A 25058-nucleotide genomic window follows, 5' to 3' on the forward strand; every position below is an offset into this window, starting at 1 on the left:
ATTTGACTCCTCCTATGGTGGAAATTGTTCATTTTCATCCAATTCACACGACCCCTTTTCCCTAGGTAATAGAGCCCCTAGTTTTTATCTGGGGATATGGTCATATAGAAATAAAGACTACACATGCCAGCCCCATCCACTGTGAGGTGTGGCCGTGGGATGTGCAGTAAAATGAGTTATTCATTATAACTTCAGGAAAGTGATTTCTTTGTCGTTATTATTGTTTTTTTTTTTAGTCAGGGTTTCACTCTGTCACCCTGGAGTGCAGCAGAACATCATGGCTCACCGTAGCCTCGACCTCCTGGGCTTAGGGGATCCTTCCACCTCAGCCTTCCAAGTAGCTGGAACTACAGGCGTGTACCATCACACTTAGCTCATTTTTTGATGTTTGGTAGAGACAAAGTCTTGTTATGTTGCTCAGGTTGGTCTTGAACTCCTGGGCTGAAGCAGTCCTCTCACCTCAACCTCCCAAAGTGTTGGGATTACAGGCATGAGCCATAGTGCCCGTCCTGGAAGTGTTTCTTGAGAGAGGGGGCGTGACGTTCTTTACCCCTTTCTCCTTCCTGCTGGGTGGGATGAGGACATGATGGCCAGAGCTCAAGCAGCCATCTTGGGTCAGGAGGTGGAGGCTATGTGTGTAACATGGCAGAGCACTAAGATAGACTGAAGCTGGGTCCCTGAAACTGGACCAACTTTGAATCACCTACCTCTGGACTTCTATATGAAAGAGAAATGTTATTTTGGGTTTTCTGCCACCCATAACCAAATACAGTCCTAGCACACCAACTTCCACGTCCTTGAATGTTTCAGTCCTTGTACTTGGAATACCCTTTCCTCGCTTTGCTCCTGACAAACTCCTATGGATCCTTCAAAACCCTGCTCAGACATCACCTTCTCTGTTACATGTTCCTTGATGGAATTAATCACTCCCTCCTTCATGATTTCTCTGTACCTTGTATCACAGTGAGCAATTATTAAGTACTTACTGTGCACCAGGTACCACAGTGAGCGCTGCACGTGACTCCTTCTTCTAATCCTTGTGCTGGAGTTTGAGATAGAGAATTCTTTTTCAAACTCCCATTTTCCAGATAAAAGGCATAGTCCTTAGGGAGTCATGATACCTGCCCTGAATTACAGAAGTCGAGCATGGCAGGGCCGGTAGCCTCACTCCAAAGCCCTTACCTGCCTCTGGGGCTGTCCCCCTGTCTCCATGCTAGTGTCATCAGCCCACACACCCTCCCTCCCACCACCTCCCAAGACCCAGGGGTCCCCTTGCCCTCCTCAGGGCCCAGAACAGAGCTTGCCACCTCCTGGGTGAACATGAGTGTCTGTGGATCCGCCCGTCCTAAGCCCCCAAGTCCTCGCCTGGCATGAGGGGTCCCTCCCAGCCGCTGTCACCTCCACACGCCCCTTCCCACGCATACGCTGTTGGGCACCTCTGCCTGGCAGCCCCCTGCCATCCCTCTTACTCTTATATCCAGCCCAAATGTCACCTCTGCCAGGAGGCCTCTGCTAGCTTGTGATCCCTCACCCTCCCTCGGCCCCTGGCCCAAGTCTCTGCGGCATTCAGGACCCCGCGGAGGTCTCGCCCTCACCGAGCATCCTCGAGCGCAGGGGCCCCGGGCTCTTCACCTCTCCACGCTTTGGCAAGTCGGGCCTGGTCTTCCAGGCAACATCCCCAGGCACTCAGGGACAGAGAAAGCCCCCTGGCGGGGAGGAGGGATGGACGGACAGAGGGATGGACGGACAGAGGGAGGAGGAAGGCTCCCGAGGCAGGGGCTAGTCTCTATGCTGCCACCAGATGGCAGCAGGGCCTCCCGGTGGTCCGCCCTCGGGGCAAGGTCACCGACCGTCCTAGCTTTTCCCTCCGGGAAGCCAAGACCTTGGATGGACTCAATACAGTAAAATTGGCCAAAGGCATCTTGGCCTGGACCTCTGCTACGTGCTGTCAGGAAGGGGAGAGGGTGAGGGAGAAGGACCCAACGTCAGACCAGTTCTTAGCCATGAAGCAGAGATTCTGAAGCCAGACTACCTGGGTTTCGATCTTGGGCTTGGCATTTAGAAACTAGCTGTGTGACTTTGGGCAGGTTGCTTAACCTCTCGGTGCCTCCGTTTCCTCAGGCATAAAGTGGGGCTTGTAAAAGCATCTACTGCAAAGAAAGGCTTCTGGGAGAAGCGGCACCCAGGCAGGCAGTCAATGCAGTATGAGTTGTCGTTTTTCTTTTTCTTTAAAAAAGTATTTTTTTAGTTAGGGTCTCACTTTCACCTAGGCAGGAGTGCAGTGACAAGATCATGGCTCACTGCAGCCTTGACTTCCTGGGCTCAAGTGATTTTTCCGCCTCAGCCTCCCAAGGAGCCCGGACTACAGGTGCACACCACCACGCCTGGCTAATTTTTAAATTGTTTTTTGTAGAGATGAGGTATGCTGCCCAGGCTGGTCTCGAATGCCTAGGCTCAAGCCATCCTCCCACCTCAGCCTCCCAAAGTGCTGGGAAAACAGGCGTGAGGCTCTATGCCTGGCCGAGGGGTGACTTTTCTATTCCTGCCTCTGAGGCGCTCACAGGGTAGAAATGGGGTAAAGCCAGTCCAGGCGGGCTGCACCCAAAGCAAGAGAGATGAGAAGGCCACGTCACATCCATGTTGGAGCCAGAGGTGGAAGAAGGGGCAGACCAGCTGGGAAGGGGGCGGAGTGGGTGGGGGGGAGATACCTGAAGGGGGAGCCATTGCCCGAGATGGGCCCTGGAGGAGGGGGGATGGGTGGGCTGGGGTGGCCGTGGAGGTGAGGCAGGGCTCGGCCCAGGTGACAGTGGCCTCCGAGGCTGGGGAGGGCGGTGGACAGAGGCAGGCCGGGTCTCCGGGCCACACCTGCGGACGGGGGCCTGGGATGCTGGTTGTGCCAGCCCTCCTCCCTAAGCCCCTCTGGGCTTGCAGGGGGAGGAGGAGCCTTGCCATGTCAACTGTATTTTTAGTTCCCTGCGCCTCTCCCCAGAGGCTATAAGACACCTCTCCCCACCCCCTGCCCCCGGCCGCTTGGCTGCAGGCTCCGAGAGGACAGCTGGGAGAAGGGAGTGTGGTCAGTATGATGGTTGCTAGGGGGCTGTGAAGAACAGCCCAGGGGGCGGGGAGTGGGCGGAGGTGGATCCTGGAGCAAGCAGGGGGTCCTACCCCCCCCTCAAGGGCCTCGGGCGGGTCCTGCCCACCCTGGCCCCAGCCCTGCTCTGAGTCCCGGCCTGGCGCTGGGCCCGGAGTGTGGGCTCTGCCAGGAAGACGTGCTTTGGGCTGGGCTGGGGGGAGCTCAGGCAGGTGGGAGGCACTGCCCAGACTGGCCTTCAAAGGCGGGTTCCGGGGGTCGGGGGGGCGGGGGGGTGGCCAAGACAGAGGGGGCTCAGGTTCTGAGGAGTCAGCGATCGCTTTCTTTCCACATCCTTGGTCCACCTGGGTGGAGGCTTCCAGAGTTACCCAAGGGCCAGGAATTTGCCAGGCCACCTAGCCTAGACTTCTGGCCCTTGAAAAGAGAGGGGCCGGGTGCACAGCTGCCAGGAGGCTCAAACCCGTGCAGGTGGGTGCCGGAAGCCCCTAACCACACTGAGGCTCCCGACCTGCCTTTCCTGGGAAGGGTGTCCTGGGAGAGTCCCGCGATGTTAAGTCTGGACCAGAAAAGTCTCGGATGAGCCCGCTGCTTCTCTTGTGCAAGGGATTCTGGTGGCACTCTGTCCCCAAGGAGCCAGCAGAGCCGGGATGATATGAAAAATAATTTTTGAGGCTTTGGGGAGCATTCAAGCAGAGGCCCGACGATCTGGAAGAAGAACCACATTTGGTGGGAAGTTGGACAAGATGCCACTGCAGGTCTCTTTCCGCCTTGAGATGCCATGGCCCTACCCTTCTAGACGTCTCTGTCTCTAGCTTTCTATGATTCTGGGCTCTGGAATCTAGTTTCTGGACTGGTGAAAGTTAAGACGTTGGCGCTCTAGAATTTTAGCTCTGGCATTTCAAGACTCCAGAATTTGAAGTCTGGGGGATGATTCTACATGGCTCAGATTGGGATTCAAAAGGTTCTGTGATATGAACGGGAAAGAGGAGGGGGATGGCCTGACATGATAGGATCCAGTTCTACCCATCGGGTGTCAACCAATGCATGCACGTGCACGCGTGCGTGTGTGTGTGTGTGTGTGTGTGTGTGTGTGTGTGTGTATGTGTGGTGTGAGAGAAAGGCTGCGAAAAGCTTTGCCGGCAAAGGCTGCCTGGCTTTCCTATCGTGCCAGCTTCCCTCCCTGGCCATGGTGAAGGCTGTCATGGGGATAATAATAGCCCCCAAACAGAGCCGGTGACTCCAGGTCGCCATGGCAACCGTAGGTACCGCGCTCTGTTGTAGAGATGTGTGAGTACACACAGATGTCGGTGCCTTCCCATTAGCTTAAATGGTAAAACTTAAAAGGTTCGTCCACGTCCGAGCAGCAGGTTTCCATGAGTGCGCCCTGGGAGCGCCTGCCAGGCGGGTGACGGCTTTGTCCTAAACACTTGAGCATCGGAACGGACTGATGAGATTTTAAAGCCTCAGGCTGTCCCCAGTTGACGCAGGAGCCTGGAGACGGCCGAGGAGCCTGGGATGCGGGTAACAGCCTGCTCAGCCTCTGCCCTTGGGTTGTTCTGAGACTCCCAGGAGGGCACGGGCCGAGGGGCATCGGAAAACCGCACTCCACAGACCAATGGCCGGATGTTTGGGATGTGCCCTTCGCGGGCCTCCCCTGGCATGCAGGGCAGGGGGCCTGGGCAGGCCTGCTGCCCCTTCTTTCTGCCCTCCGTTCCCCCACTCTAGGCCCACTCTCCAGCAAGTAACAGCAGTAGGGGCCAAAGCTGCTAAGGCCCTGAGTCCTGGGCAGAGCCTCTCAGAGTTGCCTTTCCTCCTGGTGCAGACTGGGCTTCAGTGCTGGGCTGTTGAACAAATGAATGAACAAATGACTGAATGAAGGAGAGCAGCCCCCTTGAAGCCTCCATGGCATTTTTAGCTACGCATTTTGCTGCCGCATCTTCTTCTGCTGAAGAGACGGGTCGGGGTGGCGGCTGGCCGGCATCCTGAGTTAGCTTCTGGTGGTCGTCAGATGTGCAGCCTGTGTGCCTCTAACCTTCTTGGTCGTCGGGAACCAGCTGACTCAGTGACTGGGATTCACTGAGGGAGACAGAGGGGTCATACAGGAAGTGGCAGCTCACAGCAACCCTGAAGCAGTCACTGACCAGGCTCGCCCGAGACCTGGATGGAGGGCATTCTGGGCCCAAGGTTGCATGAGGAACTCTGAGTTTGGGGATTCTTTGTATAATTGACTCCGTGGCCAATTCTTTCTAAACACTCTGCTTGCATTTCGGAGAAGGGATCTGGTTGGCGGAGAGGATAGACATTGGCTGTCAGACAGAGTCCTACCATTGGTTGCCTGGGTCAGCTGTGACTGGCAGCCGGTCTCGAGGAGCATCGTGTTTCCAAGATCAGGACTGGTTCCACCAACAGGGCTGGGGCAGGGCAGTTCTCTTTTTAAAAAAACTTTGTAGGTGGGGCAGCCATTACCGACATAGACAGCGCAGACCCAGGATGGCCAAACACCTGCTTAATCTTTCTGAACTTCTTTTTCCACAGCTGTAAAATGGGGTGTTTCTCTCTCCCTCACAGGATCCTTATGACGATTAGATATAATCTTGCCAGTAGGCAGTTTGTAAACTGTAAAGCCCTGTGCACGTGGAAGGAAGGGCCCGTGCGTACCTTGATCATAAGGTAGCTAATGAACTACTGTGTTTTTATTCCTCTTACTTATCTCCCCCAGGAGACTTTGAGATTCTTGAACGTAGGGATGTGTTTTCTTTGATATTGTTATTCTCAGTATGTAGCAGGGTCTGACAGGCAGTAGGTGTGTTTTCACTGTGGGAAGGAAGGACAATGGATGGATGGATGGATGGATGGATGGATGGATGGATGGAAGCATGCATAGATCGGTGCGGATAAATGGATGAATAGATGGGTCAGTGTGAATGAATGGATAGATGAGTAGACAAGTGTGGATGAATGGGTGGATGGATGGATGGATAAGTGTGGATAAATGACTGGATGGATGAAAAATGGAGGGAGGGAGAAAGGAAGGAAGGGGAGGTGCATGGGTATAAAGTAAGACCAGTCATCTTCCATTTGCCTTCCTTTAAGGCCATCCATCTTTTTATTCAAGAAGAATTTATTCAGTTCAGACTTGGTACAGGGCCCTGAGTGAGGCCCAAGAGATACACAGATGAAGAAAACAGAGCTCCCGCCTTGATGGAAACTAAAATAAGGTTTTTAAGAGCATGGACTCGGAGGCCTGACTCTGCCATCCACTGACCGTGCACCTGTGGCAAGTTTCCCTAACTTCCTCTTATTAAACGGGGATAATGCCAGTCTCTGTGACATAGGGCTCTCGGTGGGGGGAGGTGAAACGAGCGACCAAATGTGGAGTGCTTGGGACAGGGCCTGGTATCCAGCCAAGTCCCTGTGAGCACTGGTGGCTGTTGTACTAATACAGCCAGCAGGGAAACAGGAGCAGTGGGGTGAGTACCACCCCTAGAGCCCACCCCTAGAGCCCACCCCTAGAGCACACACACACACACACACACACACACACACACACACACACACACCACACATGCACACACACGGCCAGAGGGAGTCATGCATTGCACCCTGCAGGGATAAGGCAAGCAAAAGTTTTCAGAGCAGAGTCTCAAAGCCAGGAGTTCTCTAAGAGGATACGGATGGCCTGGGTTCCCCCAGCTGTAAGGACAAAACCAGGCGGCTCCCCAATCCCTCCAGCTGGCTGAGGGCATCAGCAGATGAGCACAAGGTGAGAGAGGAGACTGCTGAGAGCCAGGTCTGCCCCGGGGCCAGCCCGGGCACCTGGTGACCAAGCTTAGAAACATGACGGGCCTCCCGGGATGGCTGACCGCAGGGAGCATTGGGTTTCAGGCTGCTGGCATCGGCCGCGGCGGTGCCCTTTCTGCGGGCTTATGAGAGTCCAGACAGCGGCCCGACCTCCCCCTCCGCTTTCCACACACACAGCCACCCCGCCCCGCCCCGCCGTGGCCCGAGTTGTCCTGCCTCCCCACAATGGCACCTGCCCCAAAATAGCTCCCCATGTGAGGACGAGAGAAAGGAAGAGATTAGACCCCCTCCCTGGATGGAGAAAGAGAAGGAGGGGAGGGGAGGGGCGCCATCAAGTGACCTGTGAAGCATCGGGAAGGTATAAAAGCCCTTTGGGGCCAGGCAGCCTCCAACTCCAGCTGTCGGGGCCAGGACACCCAGTCAGCCTGACCCGCTCTTTTGCCTTCTTCAGACCGCGCCATGGGGCTCAGCGACGGGGAGTGGCAGCTGGTGCTGAGCGTCTGGGGGAAAGTGGAGGCTGACATCCCTGGCCATGGGCAGGAAGTCCTCATCAGGTAAAGGAAGAGATGCCGTTGCCCCTGTCGCTCACACCCCAAAGAGCAAAGGTATTCAGCTGCAAAGTGGAGTGCTCGCCCCTGGGTAGACCAGTTGGCTAGAAGGGGAACATTTGCCCTGGGGTAGACCAGTTGGCTGGAAGGTGGAATGTTTGCCATGGGGTAGACCAGTTGACTATAAAGTGGAAAGTTTGCTCTGGGGCAAATCATTTGACTGCTTAAGTTAAGGTTATTAAAACTCCCACTTGCTTTTTCTTTGCTTTTGAGTGTCAGGGATGGGACTTGGGAGAGAGAAAAGGATCCATTTCAGGCTGATGTCAGCAGCTGGAAAAAGCTTTGACATCAAACCCTGAATGCTCAGAGTCTACCAGGAAGAATTTTAGACTGTCAGAGTTAACAAGTACCCTGGGAGACCTTGTCCAGCCACCTCACTTACTGGATGAGGACAAAAGGGACCTGAGAGGGAAGGACACTCCTAGAGTCACAACTCATTAAATTTCTTAAAGTGTCAAGGCTAAGACATGGCCTTCAAGTGAGACAGATCCTGTTCCAGGCTTGGCTTTGCCGCTGAGCAGCTGTGTGACCTTTGGGAAGGTAGTCAACCTCTCCAAGCCTTGATTTCCTTTCCCGTACAATGGAGGGAAATCCCAATATCTACATTGTAGAGAAGAAGTAAGAATTAAATAAGATGATGCATGTAAGCGCATGGCACAGGTCTGGCATAGTCTGAGTTCTAGAAATGTCAGTAACTATTCAAGATGACGTCCAGGCCAGGGACCTTCCAAAGCACTGTCATCAGAGAACAACAGACAGAGACCTGCTGGTGACCTTGGACGTGGAGCATGTCTTCAATTCGAGAGCTCAGACTGATGCACAGCCTGCCTCCTACAGCGGTAGACTCCTGTGTAAACCAAAGAAGACAAAGCTCCGAGTTCTGTAAAATGGCTGTGATTTGTACACAGAATCTCATTTTCTCCTCGCCTCCTACCCCAAGAGGCGACACACCCTCTCCTGTCCCTGTCCCCTGCCCTGGCCCCTGCCCTTCGTTCTGGGACAGTTCCATCAGAAACCTGATGGCTGTGAATCCACCTGTCAGTCCCGGGAGGAGGAGTGGATTCTATGGCGAGTGTATGGCCTTTGGCGCTTTGATTCACAGATTAAGTTTTCCTTGTTTATCAGCCAGGGCGAGATTTTCTCATCCACTCAGATGTCTCTTCGGTCTCCCCTGGGCCTCACTCCTTCCCAGCTCCTATCTGCCTGTGAGAATGACTGGTCCTGGAAGCTCTGCTACTTGCAGTTTGAACGCTTAGTAGTCCATGCTAGAAACACCTAAAACAGTCTTGAGTTTTCTGTTGACTTGTGGGGTGTTCTCTTGCATCTTTTTCTTCCTGTCCCCGTCAGCTGGCTCCTGGGGCCACAATGGGCCTGTTTGATTAGATGAAAGCCTCCCCCCAAACCGATATCAACTCCTGGGCCACCGATTTGCTGTGTGACCTCAGACAAGTCTCTCCATCCCTGAGTCTGAGTTCTCTGTTGACCAGGTGAAGGGACTGTCTGCTGGTCTCTAAGCTCCTTCCCTGCCCTCATGCCCTAGGATTTTCTGAGTCCATGATCCTCCTTGGCTTTTGAAGAGGAGGGAGGCCTCGACGTCTGCCAGCAGACAGGGCTTCCCAAAATCCGCCCTCTTGAAGAAATTGAAGAAATGACCTCTCCAAGGTCAGTGAGGATGCCCATGGTAAGCATCGGGCCAGGAGGCCAGCTCCCACGGGGACAGGTGTTGTCCTGGGAGTGACCTGTGTCCCTGGGGTGCAGGTGGGAGACCAAAGTTTTCAGAGCAGGGATCCTTCTAAGGAGATGTGGAGGCGGCAGGTGCCAAGGCAGTGACTTAGAAGTCTTGAAGGAGACTCAGGGTGTTGAGTCATCAAGGAGGATCAGCAAGCCCTGCCAGGGGCTGGAGCCAGGTGCCAGGAACAAGACAAGATGCCCGGGTCTGCTGGCCCCTGGAAGGTTCCAGAAGGCCTGATGTCCTGTCACATCTTGGGCTGTGGGACATGCAGAGATCACGTCAGCTAGTTTTGCCCCCTCAGTGTCTGGGATACAGAGAGGATGGCCTCCTTGGGTGGGGGTGCTCACTCCCAGGATGGCACCTGTCCCCGTGGGAGCTGGCCTCCTGGCCCGATGGTTACCATGGGCGTCCTCACTGACCTTGGAGAGGTCATTTCTTCGATTTCTTCAAGAGGGCAGATTTTGGGAAGCCCTGTCTGTTGGCAGACCTTGAGGCCTCCCTGCATGTCCTTGGACATAAGGTTCTAGAACATGGAAGCTGGAAGGTCCATGGAGATCCTGACCCCAGGGGTGAGGCTTCAGGAGGGAGGGTCTGTGGAGTGGGCTCCAGGCGCCTGCCTGGCCTTGCTGCTTTATTTACTTTGGCATTTCTGTTGAAACAAAGGATTCTGAGGCCGCAAAATGTTTGGGAACCACAGCTGGTGGCCACTGCGTCTCATATGACAGGCAGGTCGCTGGGCCCGAGGCGCAACCAGCCAGTGGCAGCTGCAGGGAGAAGCTAAGATTCCCAGGGATGGTGATGATGACAGAGAGGACGATGGTGACAGTGAAAGTGGACGTGGGATGAGGAGAAAGGCAGCAAACGTGTGCACAGTACTGACTGCCAGGCCCTGTGTTAAGTGTTTTGACCCATATTAACTCATGTGAGCCTGACAGCAGCCTGAGAGGTAGATACTATTATGATCACTGCATTTAACCGAGAGGTTAAGTGACTTGGCCAAAGTCACACAGCTAGGAAGAGGCGGGGCTGGGGATTCCAATCCAGGCGGCTTGGATGCAGCATCCCTCCCTTGATCACTACTCTACCCGAGAGGTGGGTTCCTGTCTGCACTCGGGCTCTTTTGCTCTAGAAGAGCCAGAAGTGTTTCCGTGGGTCTGAGAGAGTGCTCAGCGCTCCATGTCGGGGTAGGACCGGGTCTCTGTTCAAGGAACAGCAGGGCAGCGGGCTCTTCCTCTGGGGCTTGCCTTAGACCTGCGAGGTGAGCCAGGCAGGCTGGCCTAGGACTGCATGAAACAGACATGGGGTGGCGGGGGGCCAGGGTTGGAAACCCTAGAGGAAATGCCCCCTGCCTGTGGCTGCTTGTGTTCCAGGTTGCTGCTGTGGGGTGAGTCCAGGAGAACAGCCATCCGTGGCTGCCCTAGGGGCTCCGGCCGCAGGACCCGGGTTCCCGGGAGACAGGCAGCTGTGTGGTGCCACCGTGACCCGGCAGGGAAGAACCAACCCAAGTCTCCTGTACTTTTAGAGTCAATCTGAACGCCCTCTCTGGCTGTCTCATGCTGGGAGGGGAGCATGAGGCAGAGGCAACTATTTTGGAGGCTGAGAAACCACCTAGGCCAATAGTTGGTTTACAACCAAGACCTAGAGAGGCTGGGTGACTTCAACATCTCACAGCGCACTGGTGACAAAGCCAGGGCTAGGACTCAGCTTCCATCATTCTCCAGCCCGTGTTTTTTCCCCTAGATATTCGGGGGCGGGAGCATCCCCTAAAATGTCTGAGACCCCAGCTGTCTTGGGTCCCAGGTCCTTGGCCCTCTTCTGCCCCCACAGTCTCCTTCCAACAACCTGACCTTGGGCCATCGCGCGTGGGTGTCAGGTCTTGCATCTGTCAGGCGGGAGTTCAAGGATCATTGTCGCCAGATAATAATAGTCAGGAGCCCAGGGACCCTTGAATGAAAGGTGCCAGAGACAGGCTGTCAGTGACGCACGAGGCTTTGGACCGGGGGCGGGGGTGGGGCGGAGACATTGGGCTTGACTGTGGACTGTGCACAGCATGTTCTAGGGCGGCGAGAGGGACGTGCCCTGGGGGAGGGGACTGCTCCAGCCCATGCGGCCCGTGCCTGTGCGTGTCTGTGTGCGCCTGCAATCCTCCCACCTGGGCCTCCCAAAGCGCTGGGATTACAGGTGTGAGCCACCACTCCTGGCCACGCTTCTTTGTGTGATACAATAACTGCGTGCTTGGAAGAGGGGTTGGAGTGGCTTCCCTCAAAGCCCCTCTGTCCTGGGACTCATGACAAGGAGTGGGCCCTGTGGACACATCAGTGACCCACCCACTCTGAGATCCCATGTGTCCTGAACAAACATGCAGCCTGAACCGGGATGCCAAAACCCCTCATCTCTCCTGGTCCCTTCTTCTTGTCTGCCCAGTGGAAAAGAAGGAAGCCCCAAGCATCCGGTGCTCGCCCGTGCTGGGGAAGGAGCTGGGAAGGAGCCAGGAATGTGGGCCCCGCCAGGGCTGGACACGCAGGGCTCTGTCCTTCAGAGAACTGCGTCTGGGCCCTGCCTCTCCTCCTGCTGACCGTGAGCTGGGAACGATGCCTCACCCCTTACCGTCCTCTTCTGTAAACGGGGTAGTAATAATACCTACCTACCCGCACTGCAGTGAGTCGATACATTTAAAACCCGTAAAACCCTCACATCCTTAGTGGGTGCTCTGCAAGTGTGAGCTCGTGTCAGTCCAGCGTGCTCACTGCTAAACCCCCCGGGGTCCTAACCGTGGTGGTCAGCCAGAATGGGGAACTGAAAACAGGGAGGGGAAATGCAGGTTCTGCCCGTGGGCACAAGTCATTAACTGCCCAATGATAGGACGAGAAGACATGGCAGTTCACATGGAAAAGAGCTAGAGGCACTGTGGGAGGCCGAGGCGAGTGGATTGCCTGAGCCCGCGGGTTTGAGACCCGCCTGGGCAACTTGGCGAGACCGCATCTCGACAATAAATCAAAAAATGAGCCGGGCGTGGTAGTGCATGCCTGTAGTTCCGGCTACTTGGAAGGCTGAGGCGGAAGGATCGCCGGAGTCCAGCAGGTCCACGCTGGGATGGCCGGGAGCGTGCCACAGCACTCCAGCCTGGGCGACAGAGTGAGACTCCAACTCAAAAAAAAAAAGTGCTGGGGACTTTAGTGGACCGTAAGCTAAACAGATCATTGAGGGCAGTGGCTCTTAAAAACGCAAACTCATCCTCAGCTTGTATGAAGAACAGCTTGGCATCCCGGCTATGGGACAGTCTCCCCATAAAACCCTAGGAAGGTCGAGACTGGGCATCAGGTGCTTCCCTGTGACGTCTTCTGGGCATGGTGGCTCAGGGCTCCAACTGGCATGCATCCACGGTGGCGTTACAAGGACACGAGGGAGCCTGGGAACCATAAAAGAGGAACATTGCAAAGAACTCAAGACATTAGACTCGGGGGAGGGGACGGGACAGCCCTGGGCAGCCGGGGTCACCCCTGCCACAAGCCCCAGGCAGTGTGGCATGAGGGAAGGGGAGTAGATTATGGGACTGTCTGATTTGGGGTTTGGGTCTGTGAAACGGAGAAACCCATTCCCACCCGGGTGCATCTGCCTCCCTTTACCCAGCACCCGCCTGCTCACAGCAGGGAGGCCCGAGGCCCGAGGCTGGCAGCAGCTGCACACGGGTCATGGGCAGCAGTCTTTGTGGGGTCTGGCTGTGTGCCTGGTGGGAGTGGGCGGTGGTCCGTGCATGTCTGCTCAGTGAGGGGACTGGGACATGCAGGGCGTCGTCAGAGCTTGGGCTGGAAGCCAGTGAGAGGCTTCTGAGCCCGAGAAGTGTCCTGGAGAGCAGTGGCCCTCACAGGGAGCAGAGGCCTCCTGACATAGCCTAAGGGCCGTCTCTAGGCAAGAAGCTGTGGAGACTCCCCGGCATGGACCCAGACTCCTTTTTGAGTCACTCAGCTGAGCCCCCAACTTCACACCTCTAGCTCTGTTTCCTCATCCTTTCCTCATGGCCCGCAAAGGAACGCACGTGTGGAGCCTGGCATGGGACCAGTCCAGGGTCCTTCAGCCTCCGTGCTCCCGCCCCACCCCTGATACCACCCGGCCACCTACTCCCCAGGCCACTCGGGGAAAACCGGAGTGAGAGGCCAGGCAGCCACGCAGAGAAGTCTTTTTCCCTTCTGCCCCTCCCAGGAACAGTGGAGAGGAGGAGGATGTTGGTGATAATAAAAACAGCAATAGCAGGTGTTTAGACAACACTCACCGTGCACCAGACAGCCAGCAGGTCCCTAGCACACACTATCTCATTTAATCCTTTAAGTAGGGACAAGCCATCCATGTTCCTCGCATGACGACACTGAGGTGCAGAGAGGTGGAGTGACTTGTCCAAAGTCACACAGCGGGGAAGAGGGTGAGCTGAACTTGACCTGGAGCCTGGCGGCCTTGAGCCGTGCCTGGCTCCAGCCCCCCTTGTGCCCACAGGCTCTTCAAGGGTCACCCTGAGACCCTGGAGAAGTTCGACAAATTCAAGAACCTGAAGTCGGAGGATGAGATGAAGGCGTCGGAAGACCTGAAGAAGCACGGCGTCACCGTGCTCACAGCCCTGGGGGGCATCCTCAAGAAGAAGGGGCAGCATGAGGCCGAGATCAAGCCCCTGGCGCAGTCGCACGCCACCAAGCACAAGATCCCCGTCAAGTACCTGGAGGTGGGAGATGGGGGGAGGGGAGGGGAGGAAAGGAGGAGGGAGGGGAGGGCCTCCAGGACAGGCCTCCTGGCCCGACTGCCAGTGTGGGCGGTGACCCACGTCACTCTCCTCTGGCCCGGTTCTCTCATTTGTAAAGAGGACCGACACCACGCGGCCTTCCTCCTGGAATGGCCGAGAACGGACACATTTCAAACCTTGTACCCCCCGAGGGCCTCGCGACCCAGGAGGAGGGGAGAGTGGATGCCAGTAGGCACAGCCCGCACACCCCCCAGAGAGGGCTGCCACTGTCACATCCGCTCTATAGCTGGGGAAACTGAGGCACGGGGAGGTTAAGGAGCTTGTCCGTGGTCACAGAGGCAGCGGATGGCAGAGCCAGGGTCCAAACTCAGGTCTCTGCCATCCCGGAGCCCCCCAGCCCCTCACCGCGGTGCCACCGGGAATCTGTAACACGCAGGCCTGGCACGACCCCAACTCAGCCTCTGGCGTTCCGTTCGGGGTGCGGGCTCTGCCGGATCCAGCGTCGAGAACCTTGGGTGTTGCAGCACGAAACCCTCCTGGGATGGGCTGGAAAGGCAGGTGGGCCGGGGCAGGGTGGGACCTGAGTCTCAGGTTCTGTCTCTGTAACTGCCGGGATGAGGGAGTGTGGAGAGAGAAGCTTCTGGAGAGCTGGGGATGAGAGCAGGAGAGGTGCATCCTAGGAGGGCGGGAACAGCAGGAAGGCTGCGCCCCATGAGAACGAGGGTGTGGCAAAGCGCTACCAGTTGGGATGGGCACGGTGGGCGCTCGCCTGTGCCACCCCATGGCCTTCTCAGGATTGTCCCAGGAGGCTAGGGACTGCAGCCAGCACCGTCTTCTCTCACGTAAAAGAACCTCAGGGGCATCCTTAGCATGTGGTGTCCAAGCTCAGAGTTGCCTCATGGCCAGGAAGGCTGCAAGAGCACCAGTTGCCTCGTCCATACTCGAAACAGGAAGCAGGGGGAGGTGAGGAAGGGTCTCTCCTGAGAAGTTTAAGGAGTTCCAGAAATCTCACGCAACAGTTTTACCTGCACCTCATTGGCCAGAAAGCTACAAGGCCACCCCGTCTGCAGGGAAGCTGAGAAGTGCGGTCTATTATACTCCAAATATACTGAGTGTTCTTTTGCCAAGGAATAAGGGGGGTGGATATGGTGTAGGGAGTCAGCAATCTCTGCCCCAGGCAAGTGCCCTTCTCATTCCCATTTTCCTGATTTGGAAACTGGGGTCTCGAAGAGGCTTGCCAAAGTCACGCAGCTACTAGACCAGGAGGTAAGGAGGCACAGTCAGATCTCTGTGCTCTGGACTCCAAGCTCTTAATTCGTTGTGGCATAATATCGTCCATCAACAACTGCCTCGCCCCCTACACTCTCCACCCCCCCAAGTCACGCACAGTCCTGCCGACCCAACGGGCTCAGAACCCCCGACGGGGCGGCTGGCCCTGCACGTGGGCCATGTCCCACCCCTCTGACCCCTCATCTCTCTTGGCAAACCCTTACTCATCCTCCAAGGCCCAGCGCAGAAGCCACCTCTTCGGTTTGGGCCCCTGGCCCACGAGGCCGCCGGCTGGCCCAGTCGCCAGCCCTCCCCCCCACCGCCGGTGGCACTTGATTCTTACTTCATCATGGCACCGCCAGGTGGGGTTGGAATCCACCTCTTTGCCCAGCGATCTCCCAGCTGGAACCGGGCTCCTAGCTGCCACCATCTCTGGCCCCAGGTGCACGTGGTCAGTGCCCAACACAACCCGAATGACAGGGTCTGCTGTCTAGGTGTGAGGAAGCCGAGGCTGTGGTCCACACTCATCTCCATGGTTTGCTCACGAGTGGAATGGGGAAACCCACGCCCACCCGGGGGCATGTCTCCCTTTACCTGGCACCCGCCTGCTCACAGCAGAAAGGACCAGGGCATGAGGCCGGCGGCGGCTACATGGGGTCACTGGCAGCGGTCCTCCAAGGCAGCTCGCTGCATGACTGACTGGAGCAGGCAGTGGTCCATGCAGGGCCACGTCAGGAGGGTCCCCAGGGCCCTCCACCATCTGCTCAGTGAGGGGACTGGGAGGTGTGGGGAGTCAGAAAACAATGTCCCCGAGGTGGCACAACCGTTAGTGACTGGAGCCAGGTCTACCTAGAGCAAGTTTAACTTAATGCCTCATCTCTGCAGTGAAGACAGAGCCAGGACATCAGCTCTTCTGCTGTACAGGGACCCTGTGTGCTCTTCCTGGGACATCCTCCATCTCCCCTGTGGACGGATGAGCTCCCAGGGACCCAGGGGGCCGCAGAGGGTGGTGCCAGGGTGCCTGTTTCTCAGTGGTGCAAATGCCCCATTCCAGTTTTCTAGATATGAGAGGCTCTGCCGTAAACCCTGGGAAGGCTGAGCTGGGGGCCCCACTGGGGTCATCTAAGCCCCCATCTTGCTGGCAGAGTCACAATGGGGGCAGGGCAGAGGTGACCCCAGAAGCTGAGTCTCCCCAAATTCCCTAAGTGCAGGGCTTGCTGCACAGCGCTCTGTATCCCCACTTCACCTGGTGGCACTTGTGAAATTGAAGGTGGCTTGGCACCTGCATCTAAGTCGACACCCAGGTGGTCACATGTGGAGCTGGCTGTGTTCCCAAGCAGAAAGGTGTCTACCGGGGGTGGACGCTGTGCTTCTGAGCCCCTCTGCGGGTCTGTCTCCCCCTCCCCATCCTCACTTTGTGTCTCCTGCACCCGGGGCCCCCGAGAAAATGAGAAACCCATCTGCGGTTTGGCCTCACGGCCTCTGTTCCCGGTTTTCGAGAGGCTCGTCCAGCCTCCTGGGCTCAAAGTCAGCCCTGCCACCCACTCACTGTGTGACCTCGGTCTTGCCACTTGTCTCCTCTGTAAAGGGACACCCCTCGGTGCACTGGCCAGGGCCGTGGTTGGGATGAAGCTGAGAAACTTGAGAGAGCACAGTGGCATTGTCCACCTACGGGCCTCTCGATCCCTCAAGCAGTCCCTTGCTGCAGACGCTCCCGTCTCAGGTTCCCCGGTGATGAGACTGTGGATATTCGAGCAAGGGGTGACTGCAGTTGTCTAGGTCCAGGGCCAGCGGGGAGCCTCATCCCTTTCCTCTTCCTCTCTCTCCTTCCCTCTCACCCGTGTTTCTGGGTTTCACACTGAATGCATGAGGCTGTGCCCCCCAAAACAGGTCTTTAAAGCAGCAACCATGCCAAGTCACTGCATGAAAAACGGAATGCACACACATGGAACCTAGCTTCTCTCCAGACCTGCTGATTGCAAAAGCCTGGATAAAACGCTGGACTGCTAGATTCTGAGCCTTTCTCCTCTCTTCTGCTGCCGCCACGTGGGGGATGCAAGTCCTCACGTGCTGCAGCTGGGGGTTCACATCCCCAGCAGAGTGGAGGAGGGCTGTGAGGCCCCCTGGGTTCAAATGCCTCTTCCGGGCTTCACCAGCCCTGTGCCTCAGTTTCCCCATCTGTAAACAGAGGGTGGTAGTAGTAACCACCTCACAGTGGAGTTGTGGGGACAAGGAGAGTCCAGACACGGAGGTCAAGCAGAACCTCTCCTGGTGCACAGCAGGTGTTCAATGAACAGCCCTGGAACAAAGAGCTGGTGGGACGCCATCCGCCGCCCACCCGGCTCCTGGCTCGTCGGGCACGGTGACCAGCCTCCCTCTCCCGCTCCCTGCAGTTCATCTCGGAAGCCATCATCCAGGTTCTGCAGAGCAAGCACTCCGGGGACTTCGGCGCCGACGCCCAGGGAGCCATGAAGAAGGCCCTGGAGCTGTTCCGGAACGACATGGCCGCCAAGTACAAAGAGCTGGGCTTCCAGGGCTGAGCCCCGGCCGCCCGCCCCGTCCGCCTGCCCGCCGGGAGGGCGGGGCCTCATCTCGCGTAGCTGTAGAGTTTGCTTTTGCGTCCGCTTTGTGGAGGGGGGGTGGGCGGGAGAGGCCGAGCGGCTGGGGCTGGGGCTGGGGCCGGGAGGCTCCACACGGCTGTCCACGGCCTGCTGTCACCCTGGGAGCCCGGAGTCGCGCGGCCCTTTGCGCACCGTGGCCTGCAGGGTTGGGGTCCTACTTCGTTCTCCTCTAAGTCCCAACCCAATTCTTCCCAGCGGCCAGAAGGACCTTAGCCCCACATCCAAGCTATCAACTACGTCCCGGCCATCATCATTTTCTGATCCACCACCCACCTTTGAAAAGACAGCAGAAGGTCCCTTTGCGATGAGGAGGAGGTCTGGGCAGGGTTGAGGAGGGGGTCTGGGCAGGGCAGGACAGCCAGGAAGCCTTCGGGGATCTGGAACATGGTGTGTCTTCTCGGGTATTGGAATGACTAGCATGGTTTTAATAAAACACCTTGCAACATCTCAGTTTCGCGTGACGTTTTTCATCCCCCAGAGCAAGTCTCTCTCTCTCTCTCTCTCTCTCTCTCTCTCTCTCACACACACACACACACACACACACACACACACACACACTCACACTCACACCCCAAGGATGTTGGGAAGGCAGACTGGAATTCTGGTGCACAAAACCTGGTGGAAGAGGAGGAAGGTTCGGAGGAGGGGGATAGGAAGACGGGAGGGACAGGAGTCCACCCTCCTTAGACCACGGCTCAGAGGCAGGCACAGGGTGGACACAAGGGGTGCAGGGAAGAGCCTCAGCCCGGCCGCAGGGAGCGCCTTGTCTGTGGGGGAAGCAATGGGCCGACAGATCTCTGCAGTACGGGGACATCAGTCCCAGGTGCACTAGACTGTGGGAACCTGGAGGGGAGAGGACCGGACCAGGGAGGAGATTGTCCATGGTTATAGTCACTCAAGTAATATGAGACTGTCACCCAGCTAGCAGGCGGCAGAGCTGGGACTTAACATGGCCCGGAAGGCAGCAGGGACGCCAACTAGGGACACAGCTAGGCGGCCAGCCGGCGGCAGCCACTGACCTTCTGGCCACTGGGGAAGGACAGACACACAGGGAATAACTTATAAACATGGGCCGGGGGATAAAATCCATATCTACGAAGGCAAAGCACATGGGCAGAATATGTAAGCATCGCTATGGGGACCCAGAATGAAACCTTTGCATGTGACCATGTCGGTCAGGGAGCAGGCAGGGCAGAGGCCGTGGAAAGGGGCCTGGCAGGCTGGGCCAGTCCGGGTGCCCAAACCCTGAGGGCCTATGACACCACTCATGATCCTGGGCACCATCTCTGGGAAGCCCCAAGTCCTCAGCACCGTAAATCTCCCCTGGCTCCCAGGACAAGAGACCTAGTGCCCCTGTCTCAAGGCCCAGCCCCTCATTGCGATGTGCCTGGCCTCACGGGTTCAAGCCTCAGACTACACCAGGGTTCCCAGATGCTGAGGAGGGCAGGGCTCATCTGGGGATGCAGACGCATCTCCAGTCCCAGCCCAGTTATTGACCAGGCCTGCTGCAGTACTGGACACCAGGAAGGACACCTACGTCCCTTCTGCACCAGGCTTTAGGAATTCTCTTGCTCTGGGAGAGAGGGAGGGGAGTCCAGGGTGAGGGGGCCTTTTGATCTTGGAGCCTGGAGAAAAATTTCACCTACATCTGTCGTCATTCAACTGAACGCCCAGTTAGATGCAGTGGCTCACACCTGTCATCCCAAAATTTGGGGAGGTAGAGATAGGTAGATTGCTTGAGCCCAGGAGTTCAAGACCAGTCTGGGAAACGTAGTAGACTTCATCTCTACAAAAAAATTAACCGGGTGTGGTGGTGCGCACCTGTAAATCCCAGCTACTGGGGAGGTTGAGGCTGCTGTGAGCCAATGGTGCCATTGCACTCCAGCCAGAGTGAGACATCAACTCCAAAAAAAGGACCACCCAGGTCAGGAGCATGTCCACAGAGGAGGTGTGTGCAAGGATACAAAGTTGAGTAAGCCAGACCTTGCCCTCAAGCAATTGACAATCTAGACAGGGAAACAGACGTGCTCTGGTCATTAAATCAGGGCAGAATGCAATTAGGGCTGCCGAGAAAACACCAGGTACTTGTCATTCCTTCAGCATTCATTCGACAGATATGTGTCAAGCACAGCAGGTTAAAAACAGAAAAGAAAATCTCAGTTCTTGCCTTGGATGCTCACAAAACTTAACTTCTTTTTTGTCTATAATTCAACAGAATTTTTGTTTGGAAATCTCATTGCGACTGGGAGTCAGGTATTTCATCTCAGTCTTTTTGGGGCTCCCCCACCAGTACCGGCCTGGGTTTTGGCTAATTCCGAGGTATTTACATGTGTCCAGTTGTGTCACGTGTGAGTTGGGAGGTGGCCATCTGGCTACTGCTGTCATCTGTGGTGTCCCGAGGGCTGTGGCACCTCACGGGATCCTCTGACATGGGTCCCCATGAGACCCTCTGTGGGGAGAACTTTAGGGCTGCCCCAGGACGCTTTTGCCTGGGGCTATTTCTTCCCTGGGACACCCCGGCCCCACGAGGGCTCCCCCTGGGGCTTAAGACCCAGGTTTCCTCTGTGTTCAGACCCCACAGACCTGTCTGAGCATTTGCTGCCTCCTCCAGGACTTGATGGGGCTTGAGCAAGACTGCCCTGCATGGTCGTACAGGCCGATAAGGGCTGGATCCAGTCCAGGTTTCAAGCTGAGTACCAGGGGGCTGCCTTTTCCTGATCCACACGAGGAGGCTCTGAGCTGGTGGTGGCCCCAGGCAGGGACAGAGCCTCTTTCTCTGGGAACCGCCACCATCTGCAGTCTTGCTGTTTCCTCTTCAATGCTCTTCCTTCTGACAGTTTCAGAAAATGGTTTTTCATTTCCTGGAGTGCAGGAAAGCCGCACGATCTCCTCTTTGTATTTTGTTCTTTTTGTTTATTTCTTAGGGTTCTCTCGGGGGGCCTAAACTTCGGAATCGGAAAACCCAGGCAAGAGACATGGGTTTCGTGTTCTCAGCTGTCATGTCCCTCCCTGGGGCCTGGCCACAGATAACCTTGCCGCCTTCCGAAAGGGCAGAAGGAAGAAATGACACCCTGGGGGAAATACCAGCTGATATTTTTTTTTGAGTTGGAGTCTCACTCTGTCACCCAGACTGGAGTGCAGTGGCCGCTCCCGGGCACCGCAGTCTCGACCTGCTGGGCCCCAGCGATCCTTCCACCTCAGCCTTCCAAGTAGCCGGAATTACAGGCATGCGCTACCATGCCCGGCTGATTTTTTGATTGATTGTAGAGATGAGGTCTCGCCAAGTTGCCCAGGCGGGTCTCGAACCCGCGGGCTCAGGCAATCCACTCAGCTCAGCCTCCCAAAGCACGGGATTACAGGCTGAGCCACCGAGCCCAGCTCCAGTTGATATTTTAAAGTGGCATACTGCCAAGGCATTCATTCCACACTAATTTAACAAGTATTTGTGGAACAAGTGTTACGAGCCAGGCCCCAGATTGGGACACAGGGTCTCCGCCGTGAATATGGCAGACAGGGCCTCTGCCCTCATGAATCTTCCCGAGTGTGGAAAAGAAGAGGGATGAGGAAGATTTTGATAGGCCCAGAGAGGGGAAGAGAGCTCAGGTGTGGGATTGCAGGAGAGGCTTTCACAATTGATTCGCTCCATGGTGCATGAATGCACTCATCGACCAAATAGTCCCCGAGGCCTGGAACAAGCCAGACGCCAGGCAAGGCCATGGGGTACCACAGCGAGGCAGATGGACCCGGTCCCCGTCTCAGGGAACTTCTCAGGCACAGGCTCTGGGGGTAGAATGTGGGTGAGGCCGAGTCCCGGGGAGCCTGGGGATGTGGGAACATTGTGGGAACACCTGTGGGGCCCCGTCAGTCGGTGGTGCATTGGTCAGGGCTCTCCAGGAAACAGGAACAAGGTGGGGGGAAGTAAATAGATGACAGATGATACACATGTAGATAGATGACAGACAGATGATCGATTGAAAGATAGACGATAGAGATAGATGATAGACAGAGATAGATGGTACAGCTAGATAGATGATAGGTGATTGATAGACATTGGATAGAGATAGATGATAGAGATAGATGATAGATGCGGAGACAGATAATAGATGGAGGTATAAACAGACAGATGATAGATACAAGCATAGATATAGATAGACAGATGATAGATACATGATAGATTGATAATAGATGATAGATATACAAATAGACAGGTGAAAGATAGATTGGTGACAGGTGTGTAAACAAACAGATGATAGGTGTTAGATTATAAATAGATGATAGATATATGACAGATGCATAAAAAGATAATGATCATAGGTATGACAAGCAGACAGATAATAGAAATATAATAGAGGATAGATAGATAGAAAGATAAATAGAGATGAATTCTCTTCAGATACTGTCTTTCCCACACTGACCCTCTCTCCTTCTGGAATTCCTGGGGGAATTTCAGATCAACTCACGCAGTCCTCCATGACTCTTGCATACTTCCCACCTCTTTGCTATTCTGAGTAAGGATTTCCCTTATTTTCTTGCTTGCTCAGTTATACATTTTTAAAGTTTGGGTTTGTTTAGAGACAGGGTTTCCCTCTGTTGTCCAGGCTGCAGTGCAGTGGTGTGATCATAGCTCACCACAGTCATGAGCTCCTGGGCTCAAGCAATCGTCCCGCCTCAGTCTCCCAAAGCACTGGGATTACAGGTATAAGCCACCAGACCCAGTCCTTGTATAAAGTTTTTAAAAAATGTTTTGGTTTTTTAATCCAGAATTGCTAGAGCCCTAGGAATGGAGTGCCCTTCAAGATGTCTAGTCTGCTGCACTTCCAGAAGTGGAAATATTGGTCGCAATCAATAATTGTGAATTTATTTGTTTTTTTTTACCCATCTGTTTCATTTCTCCTCCATTGGAAAGAGGCCAGGGCTCCCCCTGTGTGCTTGCCATTATAGCCCAATGCCCAGCCCATCCCAGAAGCACGACGTTATTGGCACAACATATACGGAATAAAAGCACCTGTGAACTGTAGAGCACTTTAAAAATTAGATGATTCAGGAGGTACCAGTGAGACACTGGCTCTGAACCCTGATTTCTGAAGTTGAGCTCTGTTGTCACGTGCGTATCGTTCACATGTGTGTCCCTGAGCGCACCAGGGGTGTGCGTCGGAGGGTATGAGTCTGAGTGTGTGCATGTCTGCCTGACTCCTCTGCTGTCAGGCCTGATCCTTCCAGCCCTGTCCACGGTCACCCAGGCATGACATCCCCAAACAGCCAGGGGACTTCTTTACAATCCGGATCTGCAAACTCTGCCTGGGATGTGGCTTTCTGGGTGGAGCCAGGAGAAGAACCTGGAGAGGACAGAAAAGAGCCCAGGGCTTGAGCATATCTGGGAGCAGAGGTGAGAAACTGTGCAGAGATGTGTGTGTCCACTTGCTGGAGTCCTCAACCTGAGCAGGGCTGGGGGATCAGGTGACCACAAAGAATGGGGGGACAGGCTTGATAAAACACCACAGACCCACACACGCTCGTTTGCCACCATACTGGTCATTTAAATGGTACCTTTTATATTTCACTGGGTGGTCTCTCATGCACACTTTTGCACCCACAAACACGTGTGCACACATGCACACCCTTCATTTTATGCTCCCACACAAGTGAAAAGCATATTTTTTTTTTTGAGTTGGAGTCTCACTCTGTCACCCAGACTGGAGTGCAGTGGCTGCTCCTGTCCACCGCAGCCTCGACCTGCTGGGCTCCTGCGATCTGTCCGCCTCAGCCTTCCAAGTAGCTGGAACTACAGGCGCGCGCTACCACACCCGGCTGATTTTTTTGATTTATTGTAGAGATGAGGTCTCGCCAAGTTGCCCAGGCGGGTCTCGAACCCGCGGGCTCGGGCAATCCACTCACCTCAGCCTCCCAAAGTGCGGGATTACAGGCTGAGCCACCAAGAAAAGCGTATTTTTTTTAAAGCCACAGCACCCTCACTTCTATCGTCCTGCATCAAAGATGTAGCTTTTGTCTGCAGTTTACCCACGAATACAAAAATTATTTCCATGCTGACATTTTACACAGAAATAGAAACAAAGTATTGAATCTGGTCACACACCTAGAAGAGCAGAGTCTTTGCTGAGATATTTCCACTCATCAAAGGACTTGCGCTCTTCAAGGGAATGAGCACCTTGTCCTGGCTGGGCGCCCACCCCTCACCAGCCCCCCCCCGCCATCTTCCCCAGGTTGTGGGTGGCGTAGGCAGATTCTAAGCTCCTCAGAAGCTTTCCCAGGATGTATTAGGGTCAAACCCCCAGGGCCAGAACGGCCACCTTGCACCCACGCTTACTCAGTGGCTCAGCCTGTAATCCCGCGCCTTGGGAGGCTGAGGTGAGTGGATTGCCTGAGCTCGAGGATTCAAGACCCGCCTGGGCAACCTGGCGAGACCTTATTTTTACAATAAACAAAAAATCAGCTGGGCGTGGTAGCGCGCGCCTGTAATTCCAGCTACTCGGAAGGCTGAGGCGGAAGGATCGCCGGAGCCCAGCAGGTCGAGGCTGCGGTGGCCGGGAGCGGCCACTGCACTCCAGTCTGGGCGACAGAGTGAGACTCCAACTCAAAAAAAAAAAGAGAGAGATCCCAGGTGATGGTGTGGGCCTAGTGAATCATGAAACTGGGTGATGGGGAATCCAAGGTCTTGAGCACTGGGACAGAGAATCCTCTGACAGACAGGGGTGGGGGTGTGGGGAGAGGGTGGTCTTTCCTGCTTCAGCTGGCGCCCCGGGACCTTTAGCCAATGTATCCACTGGGGTTAGGTGTGATATTTCATTAGAAATCAACCAACTGGGGTCCCTCTCCTGGAAAGCTTAGCTTACACCGCAGCCTGGAGTGGTGGCTCTGAGTGGGGTTTGCATGATGTTGGTGGAAGGATTTTGTTGCCTTGATGAAGGTACTGACAGTCACAGGGAGGAGGAGGAACCAGGGAGGAGGAGGGTCCCACACAGCCTGATGCTTAACATGTGCCAACTCGCTGATTCTTTCAGCAGCCCTGCATGGAGGGTACGACCATCATTGCCATCATCCCTGCAATGGTTAATTTTGTGCGTCAACTGGGTTAGGCCACGATGCCCGGTGGTGTGGCCAAACACCGCTTGTATTCATCCATTTTGCATGGCCCTAAAGGAATACCTGAGCCTGGGTAACTTATGAGGAAAGAGGTTTGTTTGGTTCA

General features: G+C 55.5%; 1 protein-coding gene across 5 annotated transcripts; it reads left to right on the forward strand.

The window, feature by feature from the left end:
- The first annotated feature begins 1912 nt into the window (after positions 1 to 1912).
- On the forward strand, positions 1913 to 24075 carry MB (myoglobin). 5 transcript variants are annotated; one of them, XM_008057781.1, is made up of 4 exons: positions 1913 to 2083; positions 7344 to 7446; positions 13721 to 13943; positions 17624 to 17903. In XM_008057781.1, the coding sequence occupies exons 2-4, from the start codon at positions 7352 to 7354 to the stop codon at positions 17768 to 17770; spliced, it is 465 nt and encodes a 154-aa protein (XP_008055972.1). In that variant the 5' UTR covers positions 1913 to 2083; positions 7344 to 7351; the 3' UTR covers positions 17771 to 17903. The 5 variants fall into 5 exon arrangements, with proteins under 5 accessions (XP_008055972.1, XP_008055973.1, XP_008055971.1 ...); XM_008057782.2 differs by lacking the exon at positions 1913 to 2083 and adding an exon at positions 2968 to 3073; XM_008057780.1 differs by lacking the exon at positions 1913 to 2083 and adding an exon at positions 7036 to 7250.
- Positions 24076 to 25058: the final 983 nt, after the last annotated feature.

This window comes from Carlito syrichta, unplaced genomic scaffold, assembly GCF_000164805.1.
Source record: "Carlito syrichta isolate Samal-C Ts95f unplaced genomic scaffold, Tarsius_syrichta-2.0.1 Scaffold303123, whole genome shotgun sequence".
NCBI lineage: Eukaryota > Metazoa > Chordata > Mammalia > Primates > Tarsiidae > Carlito > Carlito syrichta.

What these genes read in the sequence shown, in the direction of transcription:
- MB (XM_008057778.1), top strand. Translation starts at nt 7,425, where the DNA reads ATGGGCAGGAAGTCCTCATCAGGTAAAGGAAGAGATGCCGTTGCCCCT. An exon ending in TCCCCGTCAAGTACCTGGAG is followed by an intron (nt 13,944 to 17,623) that starts GTGGGAGATGGG and finishes CGCTCCCTGCAG; the next exon opens with TTCATCTCGGAAGCCATCAT.